At 42.7% G+C, this 17,621-nt stretch overlaps 1 protein-coding gene across 1 annotated transcript in view; it reads right to left on the bottom strand.

Moving 5' to 3' along the window:
* pitpnm3 (PITPNM family member 3) overlaps window positions 1-12,303 on the bottom strand; it is a gene marked incomplete at both ends in the record, with an annotated part of 199,018 nt that extends 186,715 nt beyond the window's left edge. Inside the window, 1 exon segment of the mRNA XM_084310842.1 lies at window positions 12,279-12,303. Coding sequence (XP_084166968.1) covers window positions 12,279-12,303 — 25 coding nt within the window.
* Window positions 12,304-17,621: the final 5,318 nt, after the last annotated feature.

Below are 17,621 nucleotides of genomic sequence, written 5' to 3'. Positions count from 1 at the left end.
GTTTCTCATGTCTCATCTGTCTCTATATGTTTCTGCAGTAAGCCTGCCAAAGCGTGGACAGTGAATGTACAATGATATATTTCTGTCAACATCTTCCTAGTAGCTGATTGAAAAATAATCATTATATCCATAAAGAAAGAAAGAAAGAAAGAAAGAAAGAAAGAAAGAAAGAAAGAAAGAAAGAAAGAAAGAAAGAAAGAAAGAAAGAAAGAAAGAAAGAAAGAAAGAAAGAAAGAAAGAAAGAAAGAAAGAAAGAAAGAAAGAAAGAAAGAAAGAAAGAAAGAAAGAAAGAAGAATCCTTAGATAAAGTTAATATTATAAAGTGAAAAGCTGGGAATCCATGCAGCTGTCTGCACAGGTGAAGATGTGTATGATTACATTTTTATGCCAGGAGATCAAAACTAAAGAGACTGTCTCGATGATGGAACTTTGAGGAAGAACCTCCCTATGACAACAACTCTGTTGTGGTTTAACACATTGTGTGCCGGTCGGATATGACGAATTATTGCTTGTATGCCAGCACTTTAATCAATGGGAGGACGAGCACATTTGCGAGCGATTAAACTATATTTTAAATTATGGCTATGGGTCTAATACACCCGTCTCTTATCAATGACTTGCTTGCATGTACGAAACGGATAGTTTTTTCATCAGTACATTTCTGTTTTATACCGTTTTGAATACGAGTATAGTTTTGGAGATTTCTAGAAAGAAAAAAAAATTCTGCAGTAATAGCCATTTACTGGAATACACAAAACACGTTGTCATTTTCCGGCTGATTTATTAATCGTTTTCAAATATTTGGGTTCTTATGCACGATACAAAAGCGGGCTGACATTTCTTTTATTTGTGCCGCGCTCAGCGCCTAACGCCACACACACACACACGTTGTGAACGCTGTGAAAAAAAACCCTGATTAACCCAAAACTGGTAACATACAGTCCTTACCTCAGATCAGATGTTCTGCAAAAAGATTAATCCAATTCCTGATCGCCATTCCAAATATCGATCTCGTTTATTGATCCAACGTTATACTCCGAAACACATAATCTACGCTGCATCCAGTCCCCTCAATGAATGCAATAGTATCAGGTTGCATGCCCCAGAAGTAAAATGTGGACCGGAGTTTTTTTTTCTGATGCAAGTCCCATCGACTCCAATCCAATGATGTGCAATACCATCCGGGAGACGATAGGGGGCGGTATTTGCCCTTTTCGAGCTCAGAGCCATTCCCAATGATAACGTCAGGCTGGATGGATGAAAAATGAATGGATATCGCTAATAAAAGAAATAACGATTAAATAACGAGAAAACTCGTTATTGGCACACAACGCATGGCGAGTTACAACGAGAAATCTCGTTGTTGGCACTCAAAGTGTTAATCATCTCTAATCTATGTGTATCTACCCTCTGTACATCACTTTGGTTGACATGTGTCATGTTAAATGTGCTCTATAAATAAATCGGATTGATTGAATACTCCGGTAAGAGAGGCCAAGTCATAATGAATGAAAACATACTGTTTAAGATAAGATAAGATAAGATATTCCTTTATTGATCCCCTTGGGGAAATTCAGGCATCATAGCAGCATGGGGGGAGGGGGGGGGGGGTACAGGTAGTAAAACAAGTTAAACAACACAGTATACAGGTAGTAAAAAACAACACAGGCAGTGTAAACAATTTGATCAATATGGTCAATATAATTTACTATCTGACTAGCTGAGGAATATTCACATTATTCACAGTGTCACATAAGGTGCAGTATGCATGAGGTAGTGTTATAATTTACTATCTACTGAGTATACATTATTCACAGTATCACGGTATCCACTGAAATATACATTATTCACAGTATCACAGTATCCACATAGGGTGCAGTAAGCCTAAGGTAGTGTAGGTTGTCCTCCTTGGGTTCCTATAAGTCCCAGGTCAATGTCTGGTAGCAGTCGCTGTCGCTGCCCCCTGTTGTGGAGCCTGGAGGCTGCTAGTCGCTGCCCACTGTTGTGGAGCCTGATGGCCGCTGGTATGAAGGACTGTCCGAGGCGGTTAGTTGAGTGTCGGGGTACTGAACCATGACCCCGACACAGCACTGCAGCATCATGGACCGTCCTTCAGCGACATAGAGCTTTGCAGGGAAACCGTGGATGAAATTATGACAACGGCCCTACATGGTCTTTTCTATTAGGAGGAGTATGGGTTTTATGGTCAAGCTCATTGCTTTCTAATTACGGTTAATGGGGGAAGGCAAAATAAAGATTACTTTCCCATGGGATCGGGCTAATTGAAGAGTTGAGAAGGGAGAATTGATTTTCTCATGCAGGACGTTGTCTAACTGGACACATGCATGCTGTACAGGGATGCCAATAGTACTGGGAGACTTGTACATGTACATGCTGTAAGTCTTGGTTATACCTTTAATTTAATTAATTTGTTATATTTCCATTTGCACCATCTTATGCACTCAACTGCTAACTGAGCTGATATACAGGATCATTCTCGGATCATTCTTCGCAATCATTCTTTTAACATTGTTGAAAAGAAATCTTTTTACCTCTTTATCCCAGGGGAAATTAACTCGAATGCGGAGTAGTTAAGTCTAATGTTTTTTTTGTATCTACTTTTTCTCCTGCTTTTTCTGTGATTTTTCTCCCATCCCAATTTACCTCTCGTGTCAATTCTCCCTCCCCTTGCCTGATCGTTGCTCGCATGTGCCCCCCACTGGCCAGTCGTAGGGAGGATAGAAGCCCATCACATGTCCCCTCCGATACATGTGGAGGCAGCCAGTCACACCTTTTCACCTGCCAGCGCGGACTCTCATTGGCGAGGAGTAACGTGTAGGAGGCTCACACTGCCCCCGCCATTTTCCTGTCTTTGCTGTGCAGGCGCCCTGACCGACCTGTAGGAGTCGCTGTTTACAACGACCAGACTACCACCCATCGACTCTCCTCCCGCTGGCTCTGCCAATTGAGTCAGTATGACGGCTGACCCAAGCCGGAGGCAACGCTGACAGCCAGAGCCAGTAAGACTTTTTCAAGGTGGTCAAGGTCAAAGTCAGCAGTAGGTGCCACATACAGTTACCACACAGCAGTGGTTCCCAAACTGTGGGGCAAACTACAGGAGGGGGGGGGGGGGGGTGAGATAGAGGGATAAAAAAGGGTATTGTTCCCTCATATAGTTCTATGGTTGTTCCTACTAGATTAGTGGACAGCTGGCACAGCGCTAAAGCAGTGTGGAGAGAGGTCTGACTATGCAAGACTACCAGTGGAACATATCAGAAGGGAACGAAATATATAGCGTGCAATATATGCCCATAATCTGTTTGTAGTTCTGTGTGCATTGTATTGTGATTAGTCTATGTGTTTTTTACTCTATTGATTGATTGTGAAGCACTTTGGTCAACTTTGTTGTTTTTAAACGTGCTATAAATAAAGTTGGATTGGATTGGATTGGGATTGGATTGAATGGCCCGGGTCTCTATACCTACTGTAAGCATGGAAGCATACGATTGGAACATGCTTGGGATTATCCTAGGTCACAAATGTAATTGTATATGTAACGGGTGTAAAACTCACTCCCAAGAGGCATCCAAACTGAGCGCTTAGAAGGGAATTCCTTTCTTGGCGCAACGGTTTGTGATGTCGCCCGCAGTGCGGACGCCTGGGGTTCGACTCCCACTCAAGGCATGGTCGAATTCGTGGCAGGGGCGAGTTGCCTCTGTTACACTGGTGCCGTGACCCGGATGCCTTGGGTGGTGTGAGTTTAGGGGGGGTGAGTGTAACGGGTGTAAAACTCACTCCCCAGAGGCATCCAAACTGAGCGCTTAGAAGGGAATTCCTTTCTTGGCGCAACGGTTTGTGATGTCGCCCGCAGTGTGGACGCCTGGGGTTCGACTCCCACTCAAGGCATGGTCGAATTCGTGGCAGGGGCGAGTTGCCTCTGTTACATATACAGTCAGCTACTACATTTTGAAGTAAACTGTAAATCAAACAGAAGCCTAGCAGATGCTTCTTTGAGTAGTAAATATAGAGCTCTGCAGTCCAGCCCAGTTTGGTGATGTACAGCTGGTCCCACTTTTAAGATTTTTTTTTATATTGGTGGCTATGGGCTGAAAAAGTAGTTAGTGTGGGTGACCTGGCGAAGCCAGGTTGCCACCCACACTATAGATATTGTTACTATTTTTTTTATTTCTTCTTTATTCCACCGATTTTGCAAACACCGCTCGTGCCAGAGCGTTCGCGCCCCATACACGTGAAAGGTATCAAAACGAGCGGCTTGCCTATGGCAACAGCGGTCTCCGAACTCGTAAAGTTTCACCGCACCGTCTGGCTACGAATTGACTTTAAACGGTAAAATTTCGGAAATGCATTGCAATTTAGAGTGCGAGATCCACCGATTTTGCAAACACCGCTCGTGCCAGAGCGTTCGCGCCCCATACACGTGAAAGGTATCAAAACGAGCGGCTTGCCTATGGCAACAGCGGTCTTCGAACTCGTAAAAGTTTCACCGCACCGTCTGGCTACGAATCGACTTTAAACGGTAAAATTTCGGAAATGCATTGCAATTTAGAGTTTCAAACACCGCTCGTGCCAGAGCGTTCGCGCACCATACACGTGAAAGGTATCAAAACGAGCGGCTTGCCTATGGCAACAGCGGTCTTCGAACTCGTAAAAGTTTCACCGCACCGTCTGGCTACGAATCGACTTTAAACGGTAAAATTTCGGTCCCATTGGAAATGCATTGCAATTTAGAGTGTAGCAGCTGAAATAATCTTTTTTCCCCTACCTTGGGTGAATTGCGAGTGTGATCTCAATTTTGGACGTAGAAATAAAACAAACACATCAAAACGATGACACGGCTGTCAGTCCGCTCACAAAAGAAAAATAAATGGAATTGGACATTTCTATCTCAACTGACGACCATTTGTTTGAAGGTTCTCCTCTCCATTGACCGCCATGCAATCGCACTCTAGAAATCACTTTTTTCACACTATTTTTTAGCCTTCTGTTCCGATCGCCGAAGGAGTGCCACAATATCGCACGAATGCCACAATATCGCACATAACCCTTCGCCTACTCATTGTAGTGCTCTTGTGCGAGTCACAACGCTTCATCTCTTATAGTTTTCTTTTAATCAACGTGACAATGCAGTCATGTAAAGAAAATTCAGAATATGCAAGTCATTGTGCTCATGGCTGATTGGTTCAGGCTTAACAGCTGTGAGGCTCAGGGCTCATGGCTCAGCTGACCTGCCAATGACATCATCCACTTAACCCATCATTGCCCATCACTGTGTTGCAGTACTGAATTGCTGGACAGCGCCCTCTGTCTTGCGGGTTGTGTCTTGCGGGTTGTGTCATTGTACTCAGTAGGGATATCCTCTTTCATTTTTCATTGGTTGATGTTGACCACCTTTCATTGGTCGATGTTGACCACTCCCCTGATCCTTAGACCACGGCCCCTTAGGCCACACCCCCTCAGTGTATCTCTTGAACCGTTTGTCGTAGAGACTTGCGGATTGTGCCATTGGTCGATGTTGACCACCTTTCATTGGTCGATGTTGACCACTCCCCCGATCCTTAGACCACGCCCCCTTAGGCCACACCCCCCCAGTGTATCTCTTGAACCGTTTGTCGTAGAGACTTGCGGATTGTGCCATTGTACTCGGTGTAATAGTGTAATAGTGTGTAATAGTGTAATAGTGTAATAGTGTGTAATAGTGTAATTGTGTAATAGTGTAATAGTGTAATAGTGTGTAATAGTGTGTAATAGTGTAATAGTGTAATAGTGTAATATTGTGTAATAGTGTGTAATAGTGTAATAGTGTAATAGTGTGTAATAGTGTAATAGTGTAATAGTGTGTAATAGTGTAATAGTGTGTAATAGTGTAATAGTGTGTAATAGTGTAATAGTGTAATAGTGTAATAGTGTGTAATAGTGTAATAGTGTAATAGTGTGTAATAGTGTAATAGTGTAATAGTGTGTAATAGTGTAATAGTGTAATAGTGTAATAGTGTGTAATAGTGTAATAGTGTAATAGTGTGTAATAGTGTAATAGTGTAATAGTGTGTAATAGTGTAATAGTGTAATAGTGTGTAATAGTGTAATAGTGTGTAATAGTGTAATAGTGTGTAATAGTGTAATAGTGTGTAATAGTGTAATAGTGTAATAGTGTGTAATAGTGTGTAATAGTGTAATAGTGTGTAATAGTGTAATAGTGTAATAGTGTGTAATAGTGTAATAGTGTGTAATAGTGTAATAGTGTAATATTGTGTAATAGTGTAATAGTGTAATAGTGTGTAATAGTGTAATAGTGTAATAGTGTAATAGCGTGTAATAGTGTAATAGTGTGTAATAGTGTAATAGTGTGTAATAGTGTAATAGTGTAATATTGTGTAATAGTGTAATAGTGTAATAGTGTAATAGTGTAATAGCGTGTAATAGTGTAATAGTGTGTAATAGTGTAATAGTGTGTAATAGTGTAATAGTGTGTAATAGTGTAATAGTGTAATAGTGTGTAATAGTGTGTAATAGTGTAATAGTGTAATAGTGTAATAGTGTGTAATAGTGTGTAATAGTGTAATAGTGTAATAGTGTGTAATAGTGTAATAGTGTGTAATAGTGTAATAGTGTGTAATAGTGTAATAGTGTGTAATAGTGTAATAGTGTAATAGTGTGTAATAGTGTAATAGTGTAATAGTGTGTAATAGTGTAATAGTGTAATAGTGTGTAATAGTGTAATAGTATGTAATAGTGTAATAGTGTGTAATAGTGTGTAATAGTGTGTAATAGTGTAATAGTGTGTAATAGTGTAATAGTGTGTAATAGTGTAATAGTGTAATAGTGTGTAATAGTGTAATAGTGTGTAATAGTGTAATAGTGTGTAATAGTGTAATAGTGTAATAGTGTAATAGTGTGTAATAGTGTGTAATAGTGTGTAATAGTGTAATAGTGTGTAATAGTGTGTAATAGTGTAATAGTGTGTAATAGTGTAATAGTGTAATAGTGTGTAATAGTGTGTAATAGTGTAATAGTGTGTAATAGATCATTTAGTTTGATCTGCCACTTCTTGGACACATGGTGCCATGAGAAAGGGTGAGTATTAAATAATACAACACGAAAGGGAGTTTGTGTTATAGTTAATAAAATCACATCTGTAGTCATCTTCAAATGGTCTATGTTGACCACTCCCCCGATCCTTAGGCCGCGCCCCCTTTTTGTATCCTTTGAACCGTTTGTCATAGAGACTCGCGAGAGACCCTCTCCCCCGTTGGCCGGCGGTGCACAGGCATCACCCACACTTTCACAATTTCCCCTGCGCAGAATTGTCTAGTTAATAATTAAAGTAGTTAAGGTTTAAAATCCTCATCCACTCCTTCTCCCTCATTAAAATTCCAGAATAGAGAAATATGCAAATACTGTATATTTAATCTCAAAAGTGTAACTGTTCGTCTCCTACTTCACTGCCCGTGCTCAGTGGATGTGCACTGCAGGCTTCAGGTGTCCAGGTTGACTATCGGACCAGATTTATTTTCCAAACTATTTATGATGTCACGAGTCCTGCTTTAAAATTGCATTTCCAATGAGCATAGAGAAACTTTCCACTTTCAGCAGATACAGGTGAAAATAGCCTTCTAGTGTCAAACTCTACACATGAATCATTCAGCACAGTGAAGCTCAAACATGCAACTGTAAGAACAAGAAGCACAACATATTTTTGAGTGTAAGGTCTCATTCACATCTAATCAGACAAAAAACACAAGTTTCCCCGTCGCTTGAATGGGGGTAGTTACTTCTCTTGAATGGGGATAGTTGTTTCTCTTGAATGGGGGTAGTTACAGTACTTCTCTTGAATGGGGGTAGTTGCTTCTCTTGAATGGGGGTAGTTGCTTCTCTTGAATCGGGGTAGTTGCTTCTCTTGAATGGGGTATTTGCTTCTCTTGAATGGGGGTAGTTGCTTCTCTTGAATGGGGGTAGTTGCTTCTCTTGAATGGGGGTAGTTGCTTCTCTTAAATGGGGTATTTGCTTCTCTTGAATGGGGGTATTTGCTTCTCTTGAATGGGGGTTGGGGGTAGTTGCTTCTCTTGAATGGGGGTAGTTGCTTCTCTTGAATGGGGGTAGTTGCTTCTCTTGAATGGGGGTAGTTGCTTCTCTTGAATGGGGGTAGTTGCTTCTCTTGAATGGGGGTAGTTGCTTCTCTTGAATGGGGGTAGTTGCTTCTCTTAAATGGGGTAGTTGCTTCTCTTGAATGGGGGTAGTTGCTTCTCTTGAATGGGGGTAGTTGCTTCTCTTGAATGGGGGTAGTTGCTTCTCTTAAATGGGGTAGTTGCTTCTCTTGAATCGGGGTAGTTGCTTCTCTTGAATGGGGTAGTTGCTTCTCTTGAATGGGGGTATTTGCTTCTCTTGAATGGGGTAGTTGCTTCTCTTGAATGGGGGTAGTTGCTTCTCTTGAATGGGGGTAGTTGCTTCTCTTGAATGGGGGTAGTTGCTTCTCTTGAATCTGGGTAGTTGCTTCTCTTGAATGGGGGTAGTTGCTTCTCTTGAATGGGGGTAGTTGCTTCTCTTGAATGGGGGTAGTTGCTTCTCTTGAATGGGGTAGTTGCTTCTCTTGAATGGGGTAGTTGCTTCTCTTGAATGGGGGTATTTGCTTCTCTTGAATGGGGGTAGTTGCTTCTCTTGAATGGGGGTAGTTGCTTCTCTTGAATGGGGGTAGTTGCTTCTCTTGAATGGGGGTAGTTGCTTCTCTTGAATCGGGGTAGTTGCTTCTCTTGAACGGGGGTAGTTGCTTCTCTTGAATGGGGTAGTTGCTTCTCTTGAATGGGGGTAGTCGCTTCTCTTGAACGGGGGTAGTTGCTTCTCTTGAATGGGGGTGTTCCACGACAAAGTTGAACTGGAGCAAACTTTTTCTGTAATGCAACCCCTCCCCACACTGCGGTGGCCAATCGATCACAGCGGACAATGAGGGATTGGGGGCGGGGTTAAAAAGCTCACAGCATGATGTCACACAAATGGCCGAACCTCGTCTATTCTTTAACTAACGGATTTCCAGTTCCACGTTTGCGTTCTGCAATCTGATTGGCCATTGAAGTTTCTGGTGTGATCTGATTGGCCACTGACGTTTCTGGTCCTGTGACATGTGCGCCCAATCGCATGACGCGCCCATTTCCGCCTCGAACACCAGCAAACTACCTAACGCCTAGTTTGAGCCCTAAATGTGTAAGATTGTTGATAACAGAATGCTCTAAATTATGTGTGGATGCATTAGTATAGTATAGTAGTATAGTATATTATATATAGCATATATATATAGTATATTATATACATACTATAGTATAGCCGGGGGGGGGGGGCGACAGTGGCTCAGGAGGTAGAGCAGTCGTCTGGTAGCTAATCCAGAGGTTCCCGGTTCCATTCCTGCTCCTCCTGGGCAGCGTGTTGAAGTGTCCTTGAGCAAGACACTTAACCCCTAATTGCTCCTGATGAGCAGGTTGGCACCTTGTCGTCGGTGTGTGAATGTGTGAGTGAATGGGCAAAATGTGAGGAACAAATTGTAAAGCGCTTTAGATAAAAGCGCTATATAAATGCAGCCATTTACCATTTATAGTAGATATATATAGTATATTAGTATAGTACAGTAAGTAGTATGCGTTATTGAGTGTGGTGGTGTTTATCGCTCCAGGACAGGTGTGTACGAGGCTGGGAGGGAATCATCACAGAAGACCCACTGCAAAAAAAACATCCCTATGGGTCAAGAGACTCCTTTGAAAATGGCCCAGCAATCTTTTCCCTGACCAAAATGTAGCCCAACTTTGGAGCATTGTTTAGCTGCCTTCCCGACAAGCTAGAATGAAAAGAAACATCTTTAGAGGGGTTGAGAGGAATTTAAAGGGGGCTGGAGCTCCACTGAAAAGTCAGAATCAATAGCTCTCTTCCATTAGGGGTGATTGTCAGCATTTGTGTTCACTTTTCAAGATATCAGGTTCACAGACACAGACCGACAAAACGAGAACAAAAACACAACGTCCTTGACGGGGGTAATAACGAGAAGAGAACATTCTGACTGGACTAAAGCCTCGGCCAGCAGGGGACAGGGTCTTAGACACTACACTACAGTATCCCTGAGCATAGCAGGGCTTTTGACATTGTAAGACATTGGAGTCACTAGAGAATTGCTGAAGGGGGCAGAATGAACAGCCTTGGATAAGAGTCTGATTAAACTGGCTCTCGCCCACCGGCTCCATTCACCGGAATGAGCGCAATTTTGAACGGCACTTTCAAGACGGGATGAACGTCTTTAGGTTGTCACTTTAATCTCACCGAGAGTCTGAGGTCTATGATGTTTTTGTTTTTTTGGGAGGGGGCCAAAATATTTTAGTTGGGAAGGCATTTAAAGAGGGTCTGAGCCCCCCTAAAAAGAGTCTGGCAACGCCACTGGGCCTAAAATAATTTGTCAGTTAAGGCCATGGGTAGGTAGGGAATTTATTTTATTTTTTATTTATTTATTTTTTCCCACGGCGACTATGGATAGGGAATTTCTTTATTTAATTAAAATGTTCACGACAACATGGATGCATGTACTCTGCCAGCATGTTTAATATCCATAATACTAAAGGTTTGACTAAGATTTTTATGAAACTTTATTGAGAAAAAAAAAGGAAAAAGTATTTTTTATTTTTTTACTCATAAAATAAACTGGGTCGCGCCTAAATCGCCAGGGTCGGTCTGTTGAGATCAGAGGTTCTGTGTAGGATTGTTAGTAACTGTCTAACTGTACATATGGCTGTTTACACTAGTAACTGTTTACATGCATAACTGTCTCCACCAGTGACCGTTTAGTTGCATATATATCTGTTCCCACTAGAGGGCGCTCTAGGCGGAGCCACCCAGGTACCCCACCTTGTGGCGAGTATAAAAGCAAATGTATCCTCCCACTTCGTTCTCTCCCCCTATGTCTCTCAGTGAGAGAAGACCTGTATGTTACTGCTGCTCTTTTCATGTGAATAAAAGAAACCACGCCAGTTCAGGCTCAAGATAGAAACCATGCCTCTTGACCACATTATTGTCGCCCTATAGCCGAATTCTGTTAACACGGCAACCGGAACCAAACAATTTTTTTTTAGGCCCTGGACTAAACGTCCTTCTTATCCACTTTGAAAGCCATTGTGTCCTCGCTCTAGGTATGGACGGGTAATTTGCAAGCCGTTTTCTCTAAATACGTCCAGCAAAATAGAAATAATATAACACCCAATTCAGAACTGGAATACAAATGATCCCCCCCAAGGGGATCAATAAAGGAATATCTTATCTTATCTTATCTTAGAACTGGAATACAAATGAACCCGTCTGTGGTGCCGAAGTGTGCCCCCTACTGGTGTACTTGAGTAGTGAGCAGAAGTTCTAAAGTTTTAAATACATTTTGAAGTTGTCCATATATGGCAACATCTGCATGGTGTGAACATATGCTAGACACTTGGGTACAATGGACCTGGCTGAATAACTATCAGTGGGATCCATCAAAACATTACACCTCATACATCCATATTAATTTGCACAGCACTCCTTTCCATATTCCCAATGTCCTGTAGTATATTGACTTGAACACCCACCTGCTTGAGGTTCTTTGTCATAGTAGGTCTACTACTCAAGTACAGTGTGGAATATGTCCTACTGGTATTCCATTCCAGTTCCTGGGGTTTTAGCAACATAAAACGTGCAACATTCAAGGGTTTTTGTAGCTAATACTGACTGACATACAACAAAGAAGCAAGAAAATAAATAAACAAATAACGTCATTCCATCTTCAAAACATATCACATAGGCTGTACTATTCAATTAAATTAGCTGAGGAGAAAGCAGATGAGAGAAAATAAATCTTAAATGTAATTTTAGCTATAATATTATTTGCAGTTTATTGCAGTCACAATCTAATAGAAATATGTGTCTGTTTGTTTTCACCCTGGAGGATATATGCCAATTCAAGTCGCCTCTTCTCTAGCTGTGTGCCAGCCAGGAGAAGCGTGAGAAGGTGTGACTGGAGAGACACGACTTGCTACAGTTTCCCATAGTATCGCACATGTTATGCATCGCTATCGCGCATTCCTACAGACTGCCATCACCACAGCATGCGGTTCTGGAGAAGCTTGGCTCACATTATATCTCTCCCTCTATACCTGTTAACACAGCCAACACCGGAGCGGAGCAAGCCAATAAATATAGCCGTTATTATCTGGCAGTTTACACAGCCCATTATTATTCATAATCATAAAGCAACGATTTCTTACCTTTTCCTCTCGTTTCCTTGGACATCGTGTCCTCCGCGTATGTAGTCAACCAATAACGGGTAATGCTGGTATGTGAATGTGATGATGTGATTAGTTTGGACGGAGCGCGCGTCCTTCTTGCCCGCACCTTGACGCGTGCCAGGCGTGGAGATACAGCAGCCACAGTAGTAGGGTGCTGTCAGGGTGCTGTCAGGGTGCTGTCACTGTCACCGTCAGTGTTCTGCAGCATGTGCGCTCATTCACCTGCATGCATCGATACCCTCTCAGTCATACACCACCGGTCTGCCTCGGCTGCCTGCACACATACTTTGAGCATTTGTATCTGCGCGGACCTCGCCTCCTCCTCATGCTGCCATGCCCAGCCCTGAGACATTAACCTCTCTGCTGCCCAGCCCACCCCGTGTGGAACATCAGTTAGAGAGAGTTCTCCCAAACAAATCCAATGTTCTACTGCCTCCAGTGGTGGTGCGCCCGTTAGCCTGCCTGCCGCTGAAGGTCCGTCCTTGTTATCCCATTCCCGTGCTTTTACTCGAAGAAAAAAGATTAGTGTAGTACATGATGTACAGTCAGGGACATCTACTGCTCCGATGCCTAAAGCAATTGCAGTTCGGAAAACTTGTCCTGACAGACAAAATCATGTCATTGCCACACTTAATGATAGTCTTGATAGACTATAAACAGGTGTGTGTGTGTGTGTGTGTGTGTGTGTGTGTGTGTGTGTGTGTGTGTGTGTGAGTGTGTGTGTGTGTGTTGGGGAGGGTGGGGTGGGGTGTCACATTATGGTGTTACACAAACATCTGTAACCCATCAGTAAATGGTGACCGTCACCTATCATATGTGCTGAGAAAGTTGTTTATTAACATAAATATGACCGTAATCTCAGTGGAGACCTCACACGCCCCACCCTAACTAATAATAACTGGACTTTGAAGTTAAGTCTTTATTCGGCATGCAGTGACACACACACATGCTGACAATATATGACAATCTTTATATATCTTTATATATATATAATATATAATTAATTTGCTTAAATATTCAACACTGGTCTCCACTGAGGTAAAGGTTAGGCTATGAGATAAGGTTTAGGTTTATAAACAACCTTTTGAGCAGAGAGGCAGCATTGATTGATTGATTGATTGATTGATTGAGGGGGGGGAAACACTGTACGACTGTACAAGCAAAACTGTACATTGGGATATTGACAACCATACTGGGTAATTTACATTGGAGGGGGTTGGGGGGGGGGGGGGGGACACTGTACAAACAAGCAAAACTGTACATTGGAATATTGACAAAACCATACTAGGTAAATTACTGTACATTGGAGGGACATTTACAGGGGCCAGTTTCGACTGCACACATGCAGGTCACCATTTCTGATGGGTCACAGATGTCAGTGTAAAAGTTATCAGTACCAATAACGGTAGCAATGTTATTGGGAGAACATATTACATATTAACATGTAATAATAATAGTAATATTAACATGGGTGTCTGGCCATCCCGTTGTCCAGTGTTTGGCTATAGTAGCCTGGCTGCATTGTACTGTATCATCACACAGCTAAAACAGAAAATCATGTAGTGCCTAGTACATTTCCATGCATGGCACATTCCATGAAACACTACCCACATAAAAGCCCTTTTCACAAGATGGTCGAGCTAAATTGCTTTGCCTTGTGTGGGTTTAGAGAGAAAACAAGCATATTATGAATCATACACCCCGTCTATAAATGCCCAACACGGTTTCAAGTGTTCTGCTCTATGCAGAGCGAGGGATACCTTCTCCGGTCCGGAGGGAGAGAGTAAATCCCATCTTTTAACAATCCGTACCCTGACCTGCTACAGGCTAAGGGGATGGGGGGGGGGGGGGGGGGTTGAATAATTAAGACAGCATACATACTGTATATGATTCTGCCGGACATGATCCAGTAATGTATTGTGTAATGACATAATGTTAATACCTATGTTAGACTATACAGCCTCTAACGTTTGTATCCCTCTGCACCAGACAGCTCCAGAGGCAGGGTGTGATCACACCACAGCTACTGCCACCTAATGAATATAGATCGGGCCAAACCACGCCGGAGGCTGAACCGTCGCCCCGCAGTCTGGCTGTTTGTACCGGTCAGGTCAGGCCAGCCAGCGTCAGATACCGACTGCACTAAGACATGTATACCGACAGAAACTAAAATGAAACAGCCTGAAGGACCGGGAAGATGCAGTAAGATAGATAGCGCTTATTAACACCAAATGGTCTCACTGACTGGATGCCAGCAAGCAAAAGAAAAAGGTTAATCGAACCCCCCCCCCCCCAGAATCTTGCCCATCGCTACTGTGGGGGATTGTGGTGATTACTTCTCTTTGTGGCTTGCAGTATGTATTTTCATCCAACAGATGAAGTATGCAGCATTTGATTGAAAAATTATAACTGTAAATACATGATAATGATACATTGAGACAGCTTACAAGACACAATAACCTGAGTAGTAAAACAAAGGAAATAAATCTGAGCCTGGCTCAGCAGGACCCTTTTGTTATACTGCAACCTAGAGGCAGTGGTGGTGCGTTAGGGAGTAACGTTCCCTGAACAACGCTGCTGGAACCTCGACACGAAGAAACACAGTCAATCTTGTGGAAGGATGTTTAAAATAATGTACTACTTACCACTGTTGGCTGGAGAAAATGACAGAATGCCCCATTTCAACACAGTGAAGCACTCTGGGAGGCCGTCTTAGCATGCGTCGACCCGCATATGGGACGTTTTTAGGATGATTTGCCCACCGGCACTTTGGCGATCCCTAGTGGCTCGGGTGTGCCTATTTTGTAATACAATATATATATCGAATTGAAGGCTTATTTGTTGCCTGTCGATAGCCACAGAATCCGACAAAATCCGTTCAGTGGTTCTCGAGTTACATGCCGGTATTTGAGGCTTGTGCAAAGTACACGGTATTGCGCAAAATACCACTCCTGACTCTTGGCGCCGTAGTTCCGGCAAACTAGATCCGATCTCGAAAATGATTGTGAATTTTTGTAGCCAATGAGTGTGGCTTTCCAATGATAACCCAGCTGGGGATGTATGAATCTAAAAACAAAAAAAAACTAACAAGCGAATACAGGAAGAGAAAAACAGCCGAATGAATTGAAGTCTATGAGAAAACTCAGTTTTTCTTTTGGACACAGTTTACCAAAATCACTCCTAATCACTCATTTCTGAATGGATCTTTATGAAATACTACCTCTGGACTACTAACTACTACAGAAAAACTTGAGTAAAGGGGCGGCTACGTGGTGCAGTGGGCAAGGCGCTCACCACGACTACTGGAGACGCTGGGTTCACCTGTTCGAGCCCAGCGCTCCACATTGCTTTCAGTTTAGCTGGTCGTCCGTACTAATACACATTGGCAGTATTAGGGGGTGGGAAACTGATGGGTGGGGATCGGGCGTTGTGGACAGCGACTCCTACAGGTCGGTTGGTGCGCCTGCGCAGTAGAATCAGGAAGCGATGGGGGCGGCGCCCCTCCAAAGCGCAGACCCCTGACGCTGAAAGATCGCGCCGCGCAGGTGAAAAAATGCGACTGCTGTTACCTCGAGTATCGGAGGGGACTCGTGCTATGACTTAGTCCACATTGTAGCCGGCTTGTGGGAAGCAAGAAACAGTGGTCGAGACAGGGGAGGGTTGAATTGGATGATACGAAATTGGGATGGGAGAAAAATAGAAAAATGGGAGAAAAAGTGGATAAAAAAAAGAAAAACTAACAAAAAGTAACAAGTTTTTCTACAACTCAAGTTCAGACCTATGTTACTCTATTACGTTAGCACTAAAAGTGAATTTCTTTTCTGGAATCAGAATCTTCAGAATGTCATCTTTCAAAAGAGACCAGGCTCATGCATGTGCTATAATAAAGTTGTTTTGGTTTGCAAAAAAAAGTATGCAGTCCTTAAAAACGAAAACTAAAATGGCCAAAATGGCCATTGCAGGTTAAGAGGTAATAAAGCCAGAGAAGGCAAGACTTGTCAGTCAGAAAACTGCCTACAGGGTACAGTATGTTGGCCTTCGTTGACTTGAGACCTCATGTTTGAAAAAAACTGAATCAAACCAAATTGTGATTTTTGCACTCTACTAAAATAGAATAATTAACACGTTGAAATTCACGCTAATGCTCTTGCCAAGATTTTGTGACACATAAAAAAAAATAGCGAGATAATTGCAGATGTCAAACACAGGAAAATATGTTTTCGGTATGTTACTGCAGTATATTTCTTTTGATCTACTTTTTCTCCCATTTTAAATTTTTCTCCCATCCCAATTTCGTATCGTCCAATTCTACCCTCCCCTGTCTCGAACGCTGTTAGGCCATGCCTCCCACAAGCCGGCTGCAATGTGGACCAAGCCTTACATCACGTGTCCCCTCCGGTACTCGAGGAAGCAGCAGTCGCATCTTTTCACCTGCACAGCGCGATCTTTCAGCGTCGGGGGTCTGCGTTTGGAGGGCACCAACCGACCTGTAGGAGTCACTGTCCACAACATCCGATCCCCACCCATCAGCTTTCCCACCCCTAATACTGCCAATTGTATTAGTATGAACGACCAGCCAAGCTGATAGCAATGCGGAGAGCTGGGCTCGAACCCAGCGTCTCCTGCATTGGTGGTGAGCGCCTTGCCCACTGCACCACCTAGCCGCCCATGTTACTGCAGTATTAATCTGTTACCTTTTTCTTCCTTGCTGTTGAGAAACAATTAGTCATACAGAGATGTCATACCAAGAGAACATCTGCAACTGTGCATAATGTCAAAATAATGATGATTGACACTTGGGGTGGTAATGGTGCGGATGATGTCTTGTTATTGGTCTGTTGAAATTATATTTTAAATAATTTTATAATAAGATGATTACGATTTTTGATTATATTGCCTATGTGCTCTATACAATATCAGTCTCTGTTTTGTACATTATTGTTTTTTAGTTTTTGTTTCTTTATTATATGATGCTCTGCTGACTGTAAGATAAGCGGCCCCTCTCGGGAACGTCAGATATTTATTATACTTCACTGAAGAACACGTAATACAGACATAGATCTTCACACAGACAGTCCACTGCTACGGAGGCACTGACTGTCCCGGTGTTGATTGCATTTTCTGGCATGGTTCTGTTCCGCCTGATTAGAGGTCGTGTCCGGTGCGTCTGATGGCTGGAGAAAGATATTCTGTCTAATCATCATCACCAGGACGACAAGTCCCTAAAGAAAACCCACACATGGTCTCCTATTTGTTTAAAAAAGCATGATGGCACTAGAGACATGGCGCATGTGGCTTTTCCCCAGACACGTGACCATGTTA

Source organism: Notolepis coatsorum (genome assembly GCF_963971535.1).
Source record: "Notolepis coatsorum genome assembly, chromosome: 1".
In the NCBI taxonomy this organism is placed as follows: domain Eukaryota; kingdom Metazoa; phylum Chordata; class Actinopteri; order Aulopiformes; family Paralepididae; genus Notolepis; species Notolepis coatsorum.
This window is presented reverse-complemented; position numbering and strand designations above follow the sequence as displayed.